Genomic DNA, 20,837 nt, shown 5'->3' with positions numbered 1-20,837 from the left:
ATTATTTCTAAATATTCTTTCAGTCTGACTTACTGCACCATCTCAGGCAGGGCGGGGTGGGGGTGGGGGAACACCACGGCCTTTTCTAATGATCCACAGAACAGATCCTCACCTCCATGAAGCGAGAGATGGTCTGCACTGCCCGGCTGGTCTCATTGAAAGCTTCTCTCCAGGTGTACACAGAGCCGTTGGCGGACTGGACATCCTCCGGGTACTTGGCCAGGAATGCCAAAATATCTCTGGCGGTCCAATCTAAGCCGACCAATCGCTGTTCCCAGAAGCGGTCATTGCCTCTGCTGTTCAAGAGCGTCTGCCGTGTCAATGAGAAATCACAAGGAGTAGACACCAACTAAGACTTGATGAGCGCAGGATTCACAGAAAACCCTTCCCATATGCTGTCTCCTTTTTCTTTCTATCTTCACAGAAAACTGTGAAGTAAACATGTCCCCATTTTAATGATGAGAACACTGGGGTTAATAAATGAATATGATTTTAAGCAAGGCTGAGTCATAACGCTAATAGCCACAGAGTTGAGACTCAAAGCCAGACCAGCCTGACCCAGAGTCCCCACGTTTTCCACTGTACCAAACAAGGTAGCTTAACAGCATTAACTACAGTAACAACAGTAGTCTGCACAATTACTTACTTTGCACAGTGACTACACTGAATTACTTATATGCTTTACCTCACACGACCCCATGAGGAAGGTATCTTTAATGGCTCCCATTCTAAAGATGGGAAAACTGACATTCAGAGAGGTCAAGTCCCTAACATAGGGTCACACGGCTAATAAGTAGCAAAGCCAGACTATGAAACGTGGGCTCTCTGATTCTACCACACCTTCCCACCGCCTTGTATTTCCTTCCTCTCTTTAGATAGCATCTGATGGCTCCCCGTAAAGACCCTATCCCTAGACTAAAGACAAACCCACTTTTGTTATTTCGTTTGGGGAAACAATGCTGTTATCAAACCAAGCAAAATATGACCTTTCCCAAGTGCAGGACACATAGGTCACGATGCAAAGGAGGCCAGTCTGCCATCCCTTGTTCCCTGGCTGGTTGGCCCCTCACGTGGGTATGAGAAAAAAGGACAAGCCCATCTGGTGCTCAACCAACAGGCGCAGAGGGCTGGGGCAGAGGCCTGCAGACGAGCTGCCAGAGCAATGGTCAGCTCCCGGCTCAGCTCACAGAGAGGGAGCAGCAGCTGCGGCTCCTGTCGCAGCTTCAAGGGGGACAATGAAACCCTGGCTCTGCTGAAACGGACTCTCTAAGGGACCAAATATGGCTGCTTTTTGAATCCGTCTTATTTCCAGTAACATAAGCTTCTTTCCCCAGGTGGCTTCGTATTTATTATTTTAATGGAAGCATAATGATTTCATAGGTTATATGCACTGTAATGTCATTGACTGTTCTCATACTGCTAAGCATTTAGCCCATTTCTAATTTCTCACAATAACAATTATTATAGCAATAACGTTTTCTGTCCTACGGTGACGTCTTTCTTTTAAAATTATTTCTGTAGGATACATCCCTGAGGGTATGTGAGATGGAGGTAAACAGGATACCACATATTTTACGGTTCTTGCAATTTTCATCCCAAATTGCTTTCCAATAGGGGAAAGCAATTTATACTGTCATCAGTAAAATATGTATTTTTGCTAACATAAATAGATACAAAATTGTACCTCACGAAAGTTCGCAGGAGTATGGGTTAGCAATTCTGAAATGACTTTATTCGTAAACCTGAAGTGAATGAACAAGAGCTGAGCGAAGACACGTGGTGTTTGAGCAAGACGGGTCCTGCCCAGTGTGAGTTCTGAGTAATATGGCCAAGGAAACAAGACCAGAGAGATGAGCCTAGTGAAACCCCTGATCACGTGGCCATCCTAGGGTACTTGTGGGGACAAGGAGGCCTAATTTCACCCTTGGGAGTGGTAGCCAGGGAGAAAGCTAGGCCTGGAGATGAAGAAGGCAAAAAAAAAAAAACCAGCTAGAAATCAGAACCACTTAGTATCATGGGTTCCATGGTGCAACAGAGAATTGATTTCGGGTCTGTATGGTGATGCAATGGGTGTAGACAGAACCACGGGCAAAGGCAAGATAAGAGCTGTCACAGAGTAGAATGGGAATTGCCAGGGGCTGCAGGTGGGGAACAAAAGGTTCAATTGTACAATCTGAGATCAAAGGTACAGTATGGTGACTATACTCACAAGACCATACTCTCTACCTTAAATTTGCTAAGCAGTAGCTATGTGATAGGATGCGTGTTCACAACTGTGGGTATCGTTTTATATTGGATATGTATAAAAGAACATCAAGTTGTTCACCTTAAATATATACAACTTCTACTTGTCAATTATACCTCAGTAGAGCTAAAAGAAGAGAGGGATGGAGGTGGGGAGAGAGAGACAACTCCCCCAACAGAAGCAGACACCTTAGGCATGGCCTGATCTACCCGACGTGAGGCCGTAGTACTGAGAAGCCCAAGCCTGTGGTGTGAAAGAAACATTCCTTAACAGAGAAAGGAAAGTTGGAAGAGGCTCCTTCAATTTCACCCACAGGCCAGTAAGTCCTTAGTCAGTGTCTCCAGCGTAACCATCCCCTGCTCTCCAGGCCCCAATATCTACCACCTATGGGACATCCCCACCATCCACCAGCTAGAAATCAAAAATCATCCTAAAGCCTCCCTCTCTTTCACCCTTCCACAACCCAGCAGTCATCACACTTCACCTCCTGCCAATGCCTTGGCCACCCACTGGGATGGCTTCCATCTGCCCCTCCCATCCCCCCCCCCCCCGACTCCCAACTTTAATCCACTCATCACGCAGTAATGTACCTACATCTGCTCTTGCTTAAAACCCTTTCATGGTCCCGTAGAACTTAAAGTAAAGGTCCCACAAACCACGTGCCATGCCTTTCTCCCCAGCCACAGCTCCTACCTCTCCTACTGCACATTCTAATTTCTCACAATAACAATTGCACATCCTGGGTTCTCCCAGCAGGATTCGTGATGAATCTCACAACCATATTTACAAGGTTCTGCCCCAAAGAACTGGGAGCCTAGGAGCACTTGGAACATCCAAGCCAAACTCTCCATTTCTTAGTAGGGAAAGCATCTAACTGTCTACAGATCCAACCTATGGAATCCCTTTGAACTCATGGAATCCTCTGAGACTCAGCAGGCAGGCCATCCAACAGGGAGAGATGCAGATTCCAAGGAGGGGACCAGGAAGAAGAGGCCTGAGAGCACAGCTACGTCTAGGCTGCTATCCATGGCTGGACCTAGCCACGGATAACTCACGTGATGGATAACTCACGTGGACCAGGCCATCACGTGAGTTACTCTACAGAGAACAGATTGGAGCCAGACAGAGACCCACACTTGAAGGGCGTGAATAGCCATTAATATTAGTCAGGAATTATTCAGTAAATCCACAAAAATCATTGTTCCTGTTCTTACAAAAGCCCCTTGGTTTTTAAAGGCCCAGATTTAAGAGTCCCACATATGTAAGAAGACTAGTACCATGGCAATTCCAGCTTTCCCATCAGTGGAGGGACCCCTGGGATTGCCCCTCCCAGGGTATCGGGACCATCCTAAGCCTGAGGGAGTACCTTCCAGGGAGGAACTGCCTCTAAAACCCACCTGCCCCTCTGATGAATGAGGTATCAAAGACAAGAAACCTGACCAAACCCGTTCCTGGTTCTTAATGGCAGCAGCCACAACAGGACTTGGGCTCCCTCACCGTGGAGACAGGAAACAGTCTAATGATTCTCTGACTCAGCCCAAGGCAGGGATGATGTGATTAAATGGCACTCAGACTCAAGCAAAGGAGACATTCTGTTCTTACTCCTCTGCTTTTGAATCCAATTGTCTCCAGAGTACTAAACCCTTTCAAGTCACGCGGAGGGACTGAGTGCATGCAATTCCCCTGCACGTGGTCATGGCAGCTCTGTGCTCACTCAGTGACTTCAGAGTATCTCACACCAGTCTATGGGTCAGACCAGCCCTTTGCTTCCACACCTCTGTCCATGTTCTACCAAGACACAGGAAGGCTAAGAAAGATGCTGTGGCTGGCTCAAGAGCCAGAAATGAAAATAGTCAGGATCCTGCAATCACCAAACTCTTGCTCCAAATACTAGCCCTCACTCAGTTCCTTAGGAAACTGACTTTTGACCACCAGATGCATGGATGACAATGTGCATGAAAACAGTATTCTCGGTACCGTCACTTGTTGCTCTACAAAAAGGACACCCTAGGGCTTGAGCTCTGCTCAGTACATCTAAGCTGGTCAAACGTAAAGAATTCTCACCTCAGTTACACCTGGGAAGGTAACCAGAAACCCACCTCTCCAGCATCACGCAGGCACACAGTAGTCAGGACACTCACCCGGACAAGGTCCATTTCTGTGCTGCTCTCCATGAAGGTCCAGATCTTGGGGCTGAGTTCCTCCCACATGCCTTTTACATCATGAAACACAGCCAGTTCCTGGAAAGTCTTATTCACCTGGAGTCAGGAGAGGAGCCAGGGGGAGCAGGAAGAAAAAGGAGAGGCGGAGACATGAGAAAGGCAGTGGCTCCATCCCAGCAGCCACTTGCCCCGTCTTCCTGTCCCCGAGAGGGGCCGCCTGCAGCTCCAGCACCCACGGTGGGAGGGCTGACCTCTGCAGTCAGCTCCGGCCTGTACTGGGCTCAAGGCTCTCACTGTGGGAATCCCAGAAGAACCAGGAGCTTGTTCAGTAAACTCCATCTGGAAGTGCCTTTACTGTTTTGCCCATAATTCTAGCAGGATTCTGGACAGGAACTCCTGGGCCTGGAAGCTTACCTCAGCCATAACCTGCCTTGTGGCTGGAGTGTCAGGTGTATACAGGATCTTCCCAACAAGCAGAGGCTTGAGAGCTTTCCATATGATGCGAGAAAGAGGACTGGACTCCAAATTCTTCATCAAATCATTGCAATATGGAGCTATGAAGGTGAAAGACAAATATTCATACACATGGTGATATGCTTGTGGGAACTAACAGGGCTTTGGAGCCAGCAACACAGTCTTAGGTTCAAATCCCAGCTCAAATCCCACTTAACAGCCACAGAATAAATAATTTCATCAGTCTGAGCCTCAGTTTGCCTCCCTGTAGAAATAGAGTTAATCACATCTACTTGGCAGACATGTGAGGAGGATGAACTAAGATATTACCTGTAGAGCCCTTAGAACGATGGTTGATAAATAACCAGAGCTTCCTGTAACACTAATGATGGAAAACTCACAACTGAGACAATGCAGAAAACGCTTTTACTGTGCACACACCTGCACATCTCCACATCCATGCTCGGACGTCAGCCCTCACCACTTTGCCTTCATTGAAAACAGTGGGATGAACTCAGACTTTCGTTTTCAAGCCAAAACTAAACAATTCCCTTTAATTAATAGGTGACATCACAAGTACATATAATAAATGCAATAATAACCCTAAAGTGAGAAGTCCAAAGTTATAACACACAATAGAATTTGATTTTCCAAAAGGATTCCTGATTTTTTTTTTAATTTCATTCTAGGTTCTTATAGATACCAAGTATTCTCTACATGCTGCAAAGACAATATCATTTTTTTTTAATACAGGATTTGCTCACATTTACATCTGTTGTAAGAATGATGGTTCTCTTGGGCTGACTTGCAAAGCAAGGGTGCAGAGGGGATGGCATTTCAGAAAATTGCCTGTAAGGCCATCCCCTCCAGGCCTGCACAGCAAGCTGCGAAGTCTGGAGTGCTTTACTCCAGAGAAAAATAAAAGGTTCTTGTGTTACAGTAATGTACAAAAAGCTGCCTCACTCAATGTCTGAAAGACACACCTGCGGTCGGAAACAGAGAAAGGCTCGCTTGCATCAAGTTTTCAAGGAAAAGGATGCCATTGTCTGAAACTGTAACACTGGCTCCCCGCTGCCACCAGGCACAGGACCCACATGCTCACAAGGGCTGCCCGGGTGTGAGGAGCAGAGATGGAGTTACAAGGTTCTTTAACACGGCACCGAGGCTAAGAACCTAAAACAAACAGCTGATCAAATGCCCGAGTCTGATGGTAGATACATCCCTCCACTAACAGGTATTTCAGAGGCCGTGGGGTCATGTGGCTTGCGGGGTGTGGGGAAGGGAAACATAGAGCCAGGAGCGTCTGGGCTTAATCCCGACTCTTGTGGATTGGCTGTGCTGTGGCTGTGAACAAGTCACTTACCCTCTCTGAGCCTATAAAATGTGGGGCAGTGAAACCTTCCTTGAAGGGTTACTGTAAGGGTTACAGGAGATAACAAACAGAATGCACAGGAAATGTTCCCTGAATGACTTTTATGTTGTGATTATTACTGCTCCTGTTTTCATTTTAAGGCATACCTCAAGGCAGGGGAGGAGAAGGAGAAAAGCCTTGATTACTCTGGGCACCACTCTCCTATGTCCCCCAGAAAACTGGGAAGTTGGCTTTCAATCACTCACTCATTTGACAAACACACTGTGTACCCAGGATGTGCCAGGCCCGATTCGAGTGAGTAGAGACAGGTGGCTATGGAGGAAAAGGTACTCCGCTGGGGGCTGGGCCTGGTGAGCAGACATATGAACATCCAACGGTGCTACAGAGGGTGAGGGTAAGCACGAGGGCGGAGGTGACACAGGGCTGACTGAGTCACCCTCTAGGGTGGGCTGGGGCCAGGGCTTCGGTCTGCACAGACACTCACTTGTAGAATTGTCATAGAAGGTGCCAGCATCCTCCTCGGTGCCATTGCCTCCAAAGAGGGCCTTGTAGTTGTTGTCCTCATACCAGTTGAGGGACTTGATCTTCAGGCCCCCACCCTCAGGATGGCCGCAGACAATGCGGGAGACAGCCTGGTATATCTGGGTGGAGGAGCCGGAGCTGTTCACGTTGGTCAGAAACATCACCTCCTGCCGCATGTCACTCCAGCTCCTCATGCTCAACAGCTGAGGCCAGGCATCAGGAGGAAAAGGAGAGGGGAGAGAAGAAAGGGGTAGAGCAAGGGGTGGAGACAGAGAAGAGAAAGAAACATCTTATTCTCTCGGCCTCGCCAAGGCCACATCCCGAACCTGTCTTGTGTGACATCATCTCCTCAGCCCCTGTAATAGGGTTGCCCAAATCATGCTGGGTGTGGTCAGGGGGCCAACATTATCAGGGGAATCTGAGAGGTTTGAAGCACAGATTCTGACCTGCTGATCTGCAATTCCAACCTGCATTTTCACAAGATGCTTATCCACATTAAAGATGATGAAGTGCAACTTAGCAGTTAGCAGGGCCCCTGGCGATGGGCTTCATTCTACTCTGATTATCTTCTGGTCGATAGGACAGAATGCTCTCTCTGAACAGCGATGTGTTCACATACACACATCGGGAACTGCTCACACCCTCAATCACTGACGCATTTCTAAAACACCTCCAACTCCAGTGTGCAAACTGAGGGATCCTCCGCCCCTTGGGAGAAGAGCTACTGTGTGTGACCTCAGGGAGGTGACGGGCAATGGAAAAAGCATAAGATGGGAGAGTCTGAATCCCAGCTACGTCTCTCATTAGCATACAGCCTTAGAAAGGTCACTCTTCTACGGCCCAATGTATCATCGAGACGATGACAGAGTGTGGTGATGAGGAATAAATCACATGATATATGAGAGGGGCCCTGCACAGAACTGGTCCCGCGAGCGATGAGTCAGACTCTCCAGGCAGCCAGGCGCTGAGTCTGTGACTTCCACTCGACACGCGCTCTGTCTCACATACAAATGTACTCCAGCACCTTCTGGCATTCTTGGCTCAATGGCTGTTATAATTAAATATTTACAGAGCACTTTGTATTGCCACACCTTTCACAATAAATCATTAACAGGTCCCTATACCCCTTGAAAAGTCACCGCACGTTCTCATCAAGTGGAAGACCGAGCCGTGAAGAGTGGAGGGCGGAGGCTGTGGGACCCCGTGCACACCTTCGAGAAGGCCTAGAATCAGACTCCGTGTGCCCTGTCTCACAGAGCCTGCTGGTTCTGGGGGGAGCACGGTCCTGGATGCTGTAGATCCTGACTGCCCTTGGCCTCCAGAGGGGAACCACTCCAGACGCTGCCGGGGTGGTCGGATGTCCAAACATGTGTCCCTCCAGACAAGGGGCATCTAACACATACCACTAGAACACAATTAGGTGGCCAGCGTTTCCTTACTTTACCTTTTCATAGCCTGTATGAGGTTCACAGACAGGGAGGGGAGAGAGAGCCAGACCCACCCTTCTTTTGGTTGGTGGGTGGAACAGCCCTGGACATTTTTAAATACTAGTGAGTAAAAGCCACTCACTTCTCTTCCCACAGGCGGCCTCACCACCACCATCCCGCCAAGCCCCAACCAACATAATAAATTTCTTCCCACATAAAACGAGCACACTTTTGGACAGAGGCACCATAAATGGTGAAGTTACTCCAAACTGTTGGCTCCTCCTAGCACCTGTCGTAGGGGCAAATGCTTACTCATTCTTCTGGCCCCCAGCTCATGCTCCACACTTCCTTGGTGTGGAGCACTTATTTCTTTATTTATCTTCTCCCATTCGTCCCAAAGAAATAGCAAGGGACACAATGAGTAGCATGTGGTCCAAGTGACTTTGAAAGACCAGATGGCCCCTGCTTGCCCTGGACCAGGGAGCAAGCAGTACACACGGAAGCAGCTGCCAAGGAAAATGTATACTGCGCAGTTGGAGAGTTTCCGCCACATCAGCAGTGGGAACATCACATGCCTGTACTTATTTTTTTTTTAACCCCGGACAAAAGGCAGGCCGGTGATATAAGAGGAAATGGCTGCACCCAGGCCCTGAGTTGGAGGCAGCCTCCCGCGTTAACCGTCCCTGCTCCGCTCTCCCTAAGGCTGGGAGAGGACCCCGAAGAGTGGTCAGTTCAGGGCCGTCCATGTCAGCTACCAGGACCCCAGAGAAACAGTGACGGGCCTGCAGGGCAGTTCCTGTGTCCCTTCCTGCCTCCTGGAAGAGCCCCAGGTGACAGAGCTTCTCCACCTCCTGAACCGTCACCAGCATTCACAACAGAATTATTTAACAAACGGCAGGCTGGGAAAGGGCTTTTATTTTTCTGAAAGGAACGCAAAAGCCAAGCTTCTTAACCAGATACATGAGCATACCTAAAGGTTTCTTTTCTTTTTGGGAAAACCAAAAACGACCAACTGAAGTGTCAACTGTTTAATCTCGGTGTTTTCTATATTTTCCAAACATTTTGCATTTTCCACAGTGAACAACATCCGATACTTTCATTCCCAGAAAAAAAAGTAAATTTTGATATTTGAAATAAAATGATACCAACACCAAAAAATGTGTTAGAGAAGCAACTACAATCAGGCTGGGACAAGTCTAAGAAAAAACTCCCCCACACATCAGTCCTAGACAATGTCCTACACATTAAAGGCCTGCCTTGTTCTGATCATCACCTACTGGCTCAGCGCCCTCCACGCTGGGCTCCAGATAGTCCCTCCTTTCCACATCTAATGTGAAATGAGGCTGGGTGTCAGAAGGTGAAGCACACCCTGGCTCGGACGCAAAGGAGAGGTGAACTGCTTTTGTAGGTACCTACAGACCCACTGATCCTATGACGAAGGTTTTTCTGATACATTTGTCAACGTGGCAACCTCAAAGCCAAACTCAACTTAGTGTTCATCAGAAGACTTTATTCCCAAAATCAAACCCCGGAGGCCAGGTGTACACAAGGGAAAGATGTGGATTAGTTAGCAAACAAGTGCTTTGGTAAAAAAAAACATTCTCTGGCCTTGCAGCTAAAGAAGATATGCGGAGAAGCTGCTGGTAAGACAAAGACAGCACATGGGGTAGCGGGGGATCAGGGGAAATACCTTCTTTCCAAATGAGTTATTAGCTAGGGGCAGGAATAAAAACGAAAGAAAGTTCTAGACTAGACATCGGGCCTTTAGCTGCTAACTAATTAGCTCTGAGACATCTATGAGCCTGTTCCTTCTTCTCTAATGGAAGGAGATCAAACCATATCAGATCACAGATGCCTCTATTATTGACTGTACATTTCATATGATATACAAATCCAAAGAACACTGTTAGTCAAACGTAGGGTCAAAACACCAACAGGGGATGGTTTGTCTTCTGGTGATGGAAAGCTGTAACTTACCTCCTGGGCCAGAGTCCCAAGACTGTCCAGCAATGTTTTTGTGCCATCAGCCAGCTCCTTGTTCAGGACGGGTGATAGAGCGTCGATTCCCGTCTGCAATGAGAAAAAATACTTTGTCTTTTAAAGCTCAAATATAAACCTGTAATCTCTATTGAAAATTTTAAAAAAGTGAATTAAAACCATTCACAACCTTGAGTTTAATACACACACACACACAAAAATCCCCACTCCTTACCAAAATAGGACACTAAAATCATTCTATGTTCACAGGTTTTTTATTTAAGAATAACTAATTCTTTGATGAATGCTCTCCAATAGTGTAGAAACATATATTAAAAACTAGTTCATAGGTAACAGGTAAAAATACCTCACATGTGGGGTACATGTGTATCCAAATGGAACCCTGACCTCAAATTCCCAACTCTGTCTAGGGTTCTGCCAGACAGGACCACGGAAAGAGCCTTGCAAACCAAGTTGGTGGTAGCTCAACAAGAATGAGAAAAACTATAAAGTTTAAAGCTACCAAAAGCTTGGGAAGAAGGAATTCTCTTTCATGCTGCCAAAGCCAGCACTTTTTGTGTACAGCCCCCTGTGTACATAAACTACCACGTGCCAAAGACCAGGTTTCTCTAACCCCAGGCCCAATACCCGCCCCTGTTATCATCAGCAGTCATCTTTCCCCTGAAGGGGACCAATCGATGAGCAAGCAGTTCATGCTATTCTTCAAATATGTCTTTGCCAACTGAACGAAGCATTTATATCTGCACAAGTAATGCTTTTTTCCTGCAGGTTTTTCAACTTGCATGTCTTACCTGTGGGACAAGCTCATTCTTCCTATTTTAAAAGCTACACAACTCAGCAAAACTCCACGCACACAGCAGGGCCTCCTGCATGATTATTTAACCTGCGAGGGTCACCTCGTGACACTTACTGTGGCTCTCTGACCCCCAAGCAATACCGTACCTTACCGTGTGACTTTGTTGTCAGTAGTGTGAGCCTTCGTGTATCTGTTTAATTTACTGATTTAGGTTCTGGTTTCAGAGAAATTGGCTAAACCCATCCATAAGCAATAGATTGAACAGTCAATGCCATTTCTAGGATCTTGTCTATACTAATCATTTCAGATAAATGATCAGTATTCTTGAACAGTATTGGCAACCTGTAGTCAATACAAATTTCCACTTTCAAAGAAGTGCTGCCTAGAGTCACACGCACGAGTGCAGGCTGACACCGCAGGGTTAAAAAGACACACACAATTCAAATTTGGACCAAGTTCAAAATGTAGATTATCCACTGAGCTATTATTTGGCTCAAGACTTCATTTTACTTTTCTGTGCTTAGACATTACAAAAATACAAAGAATGGACTGATGCAAACTGTCAAACTTAATATTACGAATTAGTGGGGAAAGGATGGGTTATTCAATTACTGTTGCTGGGACAGCTAGCTATTCATGTAAGGAAAATTAATAAACTTTCCATCTCACACGACTATATAAAATTAAATCTGGGGTAGATTCAATAGAGCTAAAAGTAAAAATTAAAGTTTCAAAAATATAGAAGAAAATACTACTTGTGAACTTGAGGTAGGAAAAGCCCTCTTAAACAAAATATAAAAAGCCCAAACCAAATGGGACAAAAAACACCCCACCAACTTTCAAAAGTAAAAATTGTGCACCAAAAGACACCATACACAATGCTGGGGGCGCGGCGGGAGACAAAGACTGGAAGAATGTATTTTTTTTTCAAATGTTAGTATAAAAATGGAATACCATGCAGCAGTTATAATTAACCAGATGCCACATGTATCAACATTGATAAATTTCAAAAAAAAAATCTAATGTTGACTGAAAAAAGACAAGCTGCAGATGATTATGCACTTTAATACAACATACACACATGCAAAACAACACAGTGCACTGCTACTAACAGGATGCAAACACACATACGGTCGTACAGAACAGCAGCTATTGCTGATGGGAGGGAGAGGAACACCACAGGAGCCATCAACTGCGTCTGTAACACTTTATTTCTTGCAAAAACTCCGAGGCAAGCATAATCAAATGGTGGCTGGTGGTACGGGAGTGTTCTTTATGGTATTCTCTGTACCTTTCTGTATATTTGAACTATTTCATTTCTTTTTAATTTGATGTAAGATAAGTGAGAGGAGGAGGGGGAATGGAGGGAGATTGGGCAGGAATGAAGGAAGGGCAAAGAAAGTACGCTGGCTTGAGTACATACCGGATCCGAAAGATGTACCTTCCTTGAATACCATCAACCCCAGGAAACAGGCTTTGAAACTAGGCCACAGAATATCCGAGAACCATGTGCCTGCAGTGCTGTTAACTGTGGTCTCCTGCTCATTCTTGACAAAGGCCGGCAAACCCCGCCAGATCCTTTGTCCAAAGAGCTCCAGTAAACAATTCAGTTTGGAATTCCAACTATTATTTTTCCTAACCAAAAACATTCCCTTGGCTATGAACTCATATAGGTCCCTATCGACCACTGGAAGCAAGTGATTTTCTTGTTTGAAGTAAGGAAAGGAGGGGAAAGAGGGAAAATAAAACCTTTAGTGAAGGACTGTACATTTCATGTTGAGCTAACAGGAATTCATGTATTATTCAATTTTTTTAGATCACAACTAAATACTATAATATCAAAGAGGAAGAATCCACAAATGCTGATTGTATTACTCAATGGCTCCCACCCACTTCCGCAAAATGTGTGAATCACAACACAGTAACATTTCCTAAAAGCACAGCATTCTGTGCCACTGAACCCAGAATGACAAAGGCCATTGTGCCCCATCCTTTCTGAGTTTAACAGACAACTCCATTATTTTTCCCTTTCCTCGCTAGCTTAATAGTTAAATTGTAAAAGACTGAAAATTTAAAAGGCAATTCGACTCTGATTTCTGAGCTGGTGTTTTATTTCAGCTCAGTGTTCAGCTCCGTTCCTGGCACACAATAACCAGATGCCCAGTAAATGTCTACAGAAGGAAAATGAAAAGAAAGGGAGAGAAGCATATTAGGAAAGCTAGATGGCTGGCGTGAGTCCTGCTTCAAAGGTCACTCATATTCACAGATCTACTCTGTTCTGTATTCGCCTCATCAAGTCATTCCACCCTCCAGAGTATTTTGGTAGCTCCCCTTGTTCTAAGGGTGAGGCCCATTAGCCTAACAGATTCATGACCAGCTAACCTTTGCCCACCTCCATAGGACCATGTCTTACATTCCTCCTCCCATCAAACTCCCCACAGTGACATCCAATCCACCCTGAGCTACTCAATCATGGGCAGTTCCCCTAAGTTCCACTTTCTCCTCTCCCCGCGTCCCCCCAAATGCATACATATCCCTTATCCTCTGCCTGGAACATTCTTCTCCTGTTCTTTTCCTGGCTCACCTCTATTCTTTGGTTCCAACTTAGAGGATGCTTCTTTCCTGATCCTCCAAGACCAGGCTACGAGGTTCCATCAGAACCTGCACAGCCCCGAGCAGAGGGGCTGTCCTTCTGCACGATATCTGCTCCTTGCTTGGTCTGTCCCATCTACTCCACCACCAGCAGGGAAGCTCAGAGAAATGCAGTACCTTGCTCACCAGTGCCTCCCAGTACGTGCCACAGATCAGGGTTCGGTAAATATCTACTGAATGAACGTGGTTGTTCATAGATGACCACTATACAAAATGGAGACTGGGACACATTACTACTAATGCATTAGAAGTCACAGCCAACTAGAAATAAAGACAGAACACCTGTGAAATAAAAATGTAACTGAAAACGCTCTTCAATTTACGAAAGTCTTATCCACACAGGCATTTTCCTGGGACCCTACTAGGAAATAAAGTGAAATGTGGATGTATTTTCATTATAATACGCCATTTCGTTTTCCTTTTGCCAACACATGTTACCATGTGTGTATTGGGACATTTCAAACTCCCCCTAAATACTCTCGTCGAGTAGACTAAATCCACTACTTCAGTTTGCCCACATTCAGAAACTCCAGCTCAGGACCAGGATTTACGCTGTAGTTCAGGGTGAAAAGAAAGCACATACCAGCATCAATGACCATCGCCACCCAGAAGCAATCGCTGTCTCTTTTCCATGATTTACCTGACAATATAGCTTTCTGTAGAAGTACATTTTAACATTTTTAAATCAAAATAGGAAATGATAAAACTCATGCCTGAAGGTACTAATTGTTTGAAAACAATTCAACAACTTGAATATTAACTTTTAAACTTGCTATGTTTAATGCATTAAAATACTCCCCTTTTTTCTGTTTTTAAACACATTTAAATATACCTACTACCACATAGCTCAGGATCCAAAAACAAAAAAAAAAATTCAAACCTCTAAGAAATGGCAGTACTTTTCAAGGAAGAGACAATATAATTGAGGCAAAAATGTACAGATGGAGTTGAGTGGTCATAGGAACACACTGCTAAATTCACCAAATATTTATCCCCAGTTTTATGGTCCCCTTTTCCCACATGAATTAGGTGAACACCGGGTCTGAAGAATAAATCCACAAAGCATGTCTCTCTACCATTGACCAAATGATGAGGATTGCAGCTGCTTGCTGAGCGAAAGCATATGTTGTAAACAGGTGGGCAATGAAGTCAAACCCAAACAAAATCGGATACTTCACACAAATGTCTGAAATTCAGGAAGAAAAAAAAAAGCAAGTGTTTTCTCCTGCAAAAGAAGCCACACATGCTCTTTAAGGACTGTAAGTGACAAGTTGAAGTATCTAGCCCCAGGAAGCCACAAGCCAAGCCCCATCTGGAGTCCTGGTCCTAGAGTCAAAAGGGCAGCAAACAAAGACCCTTCAAGACAAGGGTGACTTTGCTGACCCTCCTGCATCTGCTCCCTTGGTGTACACACAGCCCCGCTGTGAGATCACTGGCCTCCCAGGACCACTCACTGCACCTCCTTTGTCCCACAGAGTTCTGCTTTTGCAAGAATGTGCTGCGTGAATCAGAAGACATGTGAACAGAACTCTCTGTTCCACAGCCACAGAACTTTCCCTCTTAGGGTGAAGGCACCATGAGAGGTCAAGATAACATCTAATCCCGTGGATGTGCGATCCAAGCTGTTATAAAAATGGGGGTAAATCTGTCTGCCTATCCTTGCTAGCTCAAGACTCAGACTCTACTTCCTCACCTCGAGGACCTGACACCACCTTCACATTCACTGAGACAGTGGTGAGCCAAGACTAGAGGCCAAGCCTAGCTAACCCCACATTCTTTTCACTGGTGTTCACAGTGTCCCGTGCTGGCCAAGGCTATTGTCAGGGAGCTCTTGGGAGGTCATCGGTGAAAATGGGATGGCAGGGCAGGCCTCACTAAGCACCTGTGAGAAATTCTTCAAGTTACCCATCTCAGCCTTAAAATTGGCATTATCCTGGATTATCTGGGTGGGTCCAATCTAATCACATGAGCCCCGAAAGGCAGTGAACTTTCCCTGGCTAGAGGCAGAGAGATGTGGCAGAAGAGGAAGTCAGAGAGATTAAGCACCCCCAGGAGACCTATCTCTCTGTAAAGAAATTATGTGTCACAAAGTCCCAGAGGACTCCAATTTCTTTATTTATAATAAGGAACATCTCTTTCCAGGCACATCTTTCTTCCAGGCCTCTTTCCCTGGTTTTAAGAGAACCTACTGACAAATCCAAGTACTGTCTGGTGAGTAAAAAACCAGAACACTGAATGTTAAATGATGTTATTGGAGGGACATTTCACCACAGGTCTTGCAAAACTCCCCCAAATGCACCTGTTCTGGAGCTATAGACAACACCACCACCACTCCAACGACCCAAATGCTCAGGTTCACCCCCATTCTTTGAATAAGAATGAACATGTATTCTCATGGACCGTTTTTCCAAACTACTGATTCCTAGACTAATAAGACTTTGTTGGCATTTTTTTTGTAAATGCAGTTTTGTCATTGATCAAGTTAATTACTGAGTGTGCTTCCATCCCACTCCAAAGTTTTCCCACTTTGACAGCTCATGATGTCTGCTTTCTGATGGGCTTTTTAAAATGAATAGATATCTATCTTTTCATCAGTGGTTTTGAGACTTTTTTTTTAACTGAAAAACTCTTCTTCAAATGAACTCTTCTAATCTCAAATTATAATAAAAAAAGAAAAAAAAAACAGGTCCTCTCTGATTGAAACAGGCACAAGGGACCTTGGGCTGAGACTCAAAGGCACACCCAACTCATTCTCCCTCCATCAACTCTGTGGGAGATGGCCCAAAAGTTTGCAAGAACAGTTAGAATACCACTGAACCATATCACACCTCAAACTCTCAGCCAGCTCTATGTCTCTCCAAAAACGGTCACGTTGTCCAAGGAAATACTTCACATTCCAAAAGAATTAGTGCTTGAAGCTTCTCCCCAGAGCACACCTACTCACCAGGATGGGCTTTAGGATGTCCACGTTGGAACGCAGAACTTGCTCAGCTGCCTCCAGTTTCTCCGGTGGCAGGCTGCAAAGCATGGACACTTCATGGTCCTCAAGGTGGATCACTTCTTTTAACTTGGATCCATTGCACAGATCAGTCAAATGTAACTGGTAGCCTTGCAGAAACACCTGAAAGGATTTCGTGTAAAGAGAGACAGGCAAAACTGGATTACAAAGATGGGAAGCTGCATCCTTGAAGCCTTTTGGGGGTCTTCCCATCAACACAGCTTTGAAGAGTGGACACCACTCCAGTGAACTTTGGACTGTGTCAAGGTTATGACCGGACAGGACCTTTAAGACCTGAAGGTTGTGTTTGACTCATCATCTCCCACTCTCTTGTCCTTGAGAAGGAAAGTCCAGAGTCTAAAGCTTTTCTCAAAAGTGGGACGCATGATCCAGTGACTAGGGGTCAAAAGGGTGACCTCCTAAAACCACTTCTATTAGAGAAAAACACTCTTATGGTTTTGGAACTTATGATATGTCAAACCAGGGTTGGACTGAATTATAGGAAAAAAGCATTTATACTGTTTATTTGTAGGTACTGATATTTAACTGATGTAAATAACTGTTAAAGCAATTTTAGAATGTGGAGCAATTCATTTTACTTGCCCCAGAGTGAAGTACCAGCAGCTGAGCTTCTCGTGTCACTGGTAAGCCCATGCCGAGTCTTTCTTATCTATTCATTGTAGTGACCCCTGCCCCAGAAGAGAACCTCTGCTTGACCTTATTTTGCTTGCTTGATTAGCTTTTCTGGGCCTAAATAAACAGAGCCTCATGTATGAGCCTTACTGTCCATTAGACAGCAAGTTCACTAAGATGAGGGGCCTTGCTTTTCCTACTCACTTTGTGTCCACAGTGCTGGAACATTACACACAATAAACATTTGTGGAATAATGAGTGGTTGATGCAGACTCTTTATTACCCCGTCACTACTTCTCCTATTGTTTTAAATTAGTGCAGCTTGACCTGCTTGTAGTATAGCCTTTTGTGAGCAATGAGACAAAAGCTTCACAAAACCCATGCGGCTTTCTAACACCACAGAGCATCTGGGCTGCCAAACTTTCCGTGAAGTTCTCACCTATGGCCAGATACTGAACTGTACTTCAGTTTGACTCAGGCCGTCAGCTTACCTTTGCTATCTGTGCTTAAGAACAGTGACAACACGGAGAACCTACTTACCCCTCAAGGACCATCTCCATCCCTAGGATACCCCTTAATGTAAGCTGATCAGATGTGACAGAAATGAACTTGGCAGTGGGCAACAGAAATCATGCTAAACACAACTATTTTCATACGCCTGCTGCCTTGGGCCCATCTCCCAACCGCACAGTTGCTAAATACAAGGCATATTTTTCCCTAGTCTCACAAGGGCAAGCAGTAAGCACATTTTTTCTAATTTTAAAAGTTCTAGAGCATGTACAGCAAAGATCTTATTTTTAGGCATAAACATTTCCTCTACTTCTGCTTATTGAGAAGACAAGCTGGTATGTAGACATGAGACAGGTTAAGGAAGCAGCTTCCCTTCCTGCCAGAGAACACACTTGAGACGCTTCTGTGAAAACCAATAAACCAAGCAAGTTGGGTCTACTACCCACTACGCAGGAGCTGTACGGTTTCTGATGGTGCCAGAGGAAGTTTCCTAAGAACATAAGGTTAAAACTCTCTATAAACACTACTATCACTTCCTGGTTATATAAACAAGAAAAACAAGCATTTTCTCCGTCTATGTCTTTCTTTATAGGACACATTAGGTTTTTTATCTACTGACAGAGCTATTCCAGCTCAACAATCCTAAATCCTGGTTATTGTCTCATTATTGTGAAATTTTACAGAAAATGTTCAACTCATCATAACTTAAATGCACGCCCCTTTTAGGAGGAAGTTAGGAACAAATGCCTGTAAATGGGCAGGAAATCAGTTTTATTTCAACCAGCTGGCCCAGGAGGGCAGGCTGCACGTTCTCTCTGAAGGGTGGGAATGCCAGCCTGAGCAGGGAAGTAAAACTAGGTGAATTTCAGCACTGTTACAAAGATAGCGGTTTATTAGTTGGAGACACGTGCTCTCCAACTATGTCACTGCCATCAGCCCCACCGAGGGAGCTGGAGGTCGCAGCTTACCTTGCGAAGACTGATGTCAGCCCCCAGTATTTTGTCCACAGTAGACCTCGGCAGAGAGAGGTTGTGATTCAGGAATCCAGAGAAGGTCTCGTTGTCCACCAGGAAATCCTGAAGGGTCAGACCTGCCAAGAAACAGCATTTTATTTTTATTTAATAAGTTACTCCAAAAAACAAGGTCAGCACAATTGTGCAAGTGGGGAAAAATGTCACATTGATTGCCTTGTTTTAAATGGATTGACAACCATAGGCTTCTGGCTTAAGCACACAGAGGAACAAGGTTTGGAAGCTTCACCGTATTGGGAGCGACATGAAAAGGTTGCTTTCTGAAGACGTGGAGAGCCACACTCAGCATGCGCTCCCAACTCAAACAGCACAGTAGTCCTGTATACACACACACACACACACACACTTCCCTTGCTTCTCAAGAAAAAGGCCAAAGCTTTTCAATGATCTTACTCACCGACCTGAGAGTTGTGACACTAAAATAACCCCACTGCTCCTGCCTCCCTGCTGCCATCTCGGACAGCTAAAGTCGGATATCTGTGAAGTCTCATTCCCAAAAGCCCCTGGGCTGATTTCCTCTTAAAGAGCAACAGCTCTCCAGCTTGAGCAGGCATCAGAATCATGTGCAGGGCCTGTTTAAAAGATTGCTGGCCACCGCCCTAGAGTTTCTGACTCAGGGGGCCTGGGATGAGACTGGAGAATTTGCATTGCTAACAAGCTTCCAGATGATGCTGATGCTGCGGGTCCAGGGACCCCGGTTTGAAAACCTATCAACTTGCTTCCACACACATGGTCTCATTTCATTTCCAAACACGAAGCTCCCAAATCCAGGTGTGCCAGGCTTTAAAAAAACATATAGTATACACTTAAAAATCGCCTTCAAATGGAGTGCTGCAGGGTTCTATCCAGACCCCCTTTAAAAATTAAGCCCTCCAGGTGTATTTAGAAAAGGTTCCTATCCAATGCAGTGACGTAGAAGCAGCACTGGCCAAAAACCCAGAACTTCGGCGCCCAGGGCCGGAAGCTGTGCACACAGACTTGGTGTCTCCAGGTGTTTCCTATCATCCTCCTGACGCTCCGCTTCTTCATCTCCAAACTGAAAGGTTTCTGAGCAGATGGTCCCCAGACTTTAAAATGCCATCGTCTTCCCTGCCCTGTTCATGTGACTATCCACTTCTCCCCTGCTCCACTGTCTTAGTAACCCACCTTCTTCCAATAAAGAAAAAACCAGCTACTCGTGAGCGCACGGCTGGGCGGTCAACACCTGCAGACTGCAGCCCACAGGCCCAGGCCCTACCTGACCTCTAGGGGGCAAACCCTGCAAACCCAAATCTTTTAACTGAAGAGAAATAGAGGTTACATCTAAAAACAGGGCTATAATATGAGGCTTAAAGAGGACAGGAGCTAAACCTGGAGCTAAGGGGTCATGTGCAGAGATACAGTAGGGGAGCCCACAGCCCCTGCAGACTGTCATCGGTGCTGCCCGACCCGAGCATGCTCTGCTTAAGCAGACATGAGGAACAGAGGCACAGAAGGGAGTACAGCACAGTTCGCATCTCCAGAGAAGTGATTCTCTAGCTACATCTAGTTATTCATCATGACACCTTCAGGTAGCTGCTGTTCCTTGCTCAGCTGGTATTCCTCCTGTTCAGAACAGATACTCCTGCAGACGGCCACGGAGCAGTGCTCAACGTCACCTGTGACATTGTCCTCTTACCCTAAGCCTCAGTGCTATGGTTGTCAAACCTCAGAGCATCTCAGATTCACTTAGGAAGCATGCTAAAATGCAACTGCTTGGGCCCCAGCCCCAGAGATCCTGCAACAGCAGATATAGGAATCTACAGTTTAATAAGCACCCCTTATACCTCTAATGCAGCGGTTCTGGGGGCCACACCTATAGGAATGTTGCCTTATATGTATACTATATGCACTGGACTATGCCTCTGGGACATGGAGTATGTGTTTTATTTTTGCAACACAGTGTCCACATCAGGGCCTGCCAAAGAATTGTTGGTCAGTGAATGATGGTTGAATAATAATTAGGAGTTGGGATTAGGATTAGGAAGATTCAAGAAGATCTGAGCAGCATCATGGAAGA

At 45.5% G+C, this 20,837-nt stretch overlaps 1 protein-coding gene across 4 annotated transcripts in view; it reads right to left on the bottom strand.

Annotated features, from left to right (window-relative positions):
- ABCA1 (ATP binding cassette subfamily A member 1) overlaps positions 1-20,837 on the bottom strand; it is a 120,425-nt gene that overhangs the window by 46,546 nt on the left and 53,042 nt on the right. For all 4 annotated transcript variants that reach the window (XM_037125993.2, XM_037125997.2, XM_037125994.2 and 1 more), the window contains 7 exons: positions 18,737-18,858; positions 16,572-16,748; positions 10,159-10,251; positions 6,717-6,957; positions 4,822-4,961; positions 4,387-4,503; positions 113-310 (listed from right to left, as the gene is read on the bottom strand). In XM_037125993.2, the coding sequence (XP_036981888.2) occupies positions 113-310; positions 4,387-4,503; positions 4,822-4,961; positions 6,717-6,957; positions 10,159-10,251; positions 16,572-16,748; positions 18,737-18,858 (1,088 nt within the window). The remainder of the gene's footprint in view (positions 1-112; positions 311-4,386; positions 4,504-4,821; positions 4,962-6,716; positions 6,958-10,158; positions 10,252-16,571; positions 16,749-18,736; positions 18,859-20,837) is intronic.

Source organism: Artibeus jamaicensis, unplaced genomic scaffold (genome assembly GCF_021234435.1).
Source record: "Artibeus jamaicensis isolate MK-2021 breed Jamaican fruit bat unplaced genomic scaffold, CSHL_Jam_final scaffold_1964, whole genome shotgun sequence".
NCBI lineage: Eukaryota > Metazoa > Chordata > Mammalia > Chiroptera > Phyllostomidae > Artibeus > Artibeus jamaicensis.
This window is presented reverse-complemented; position numbering and strand designations above follow the sequence as displayed.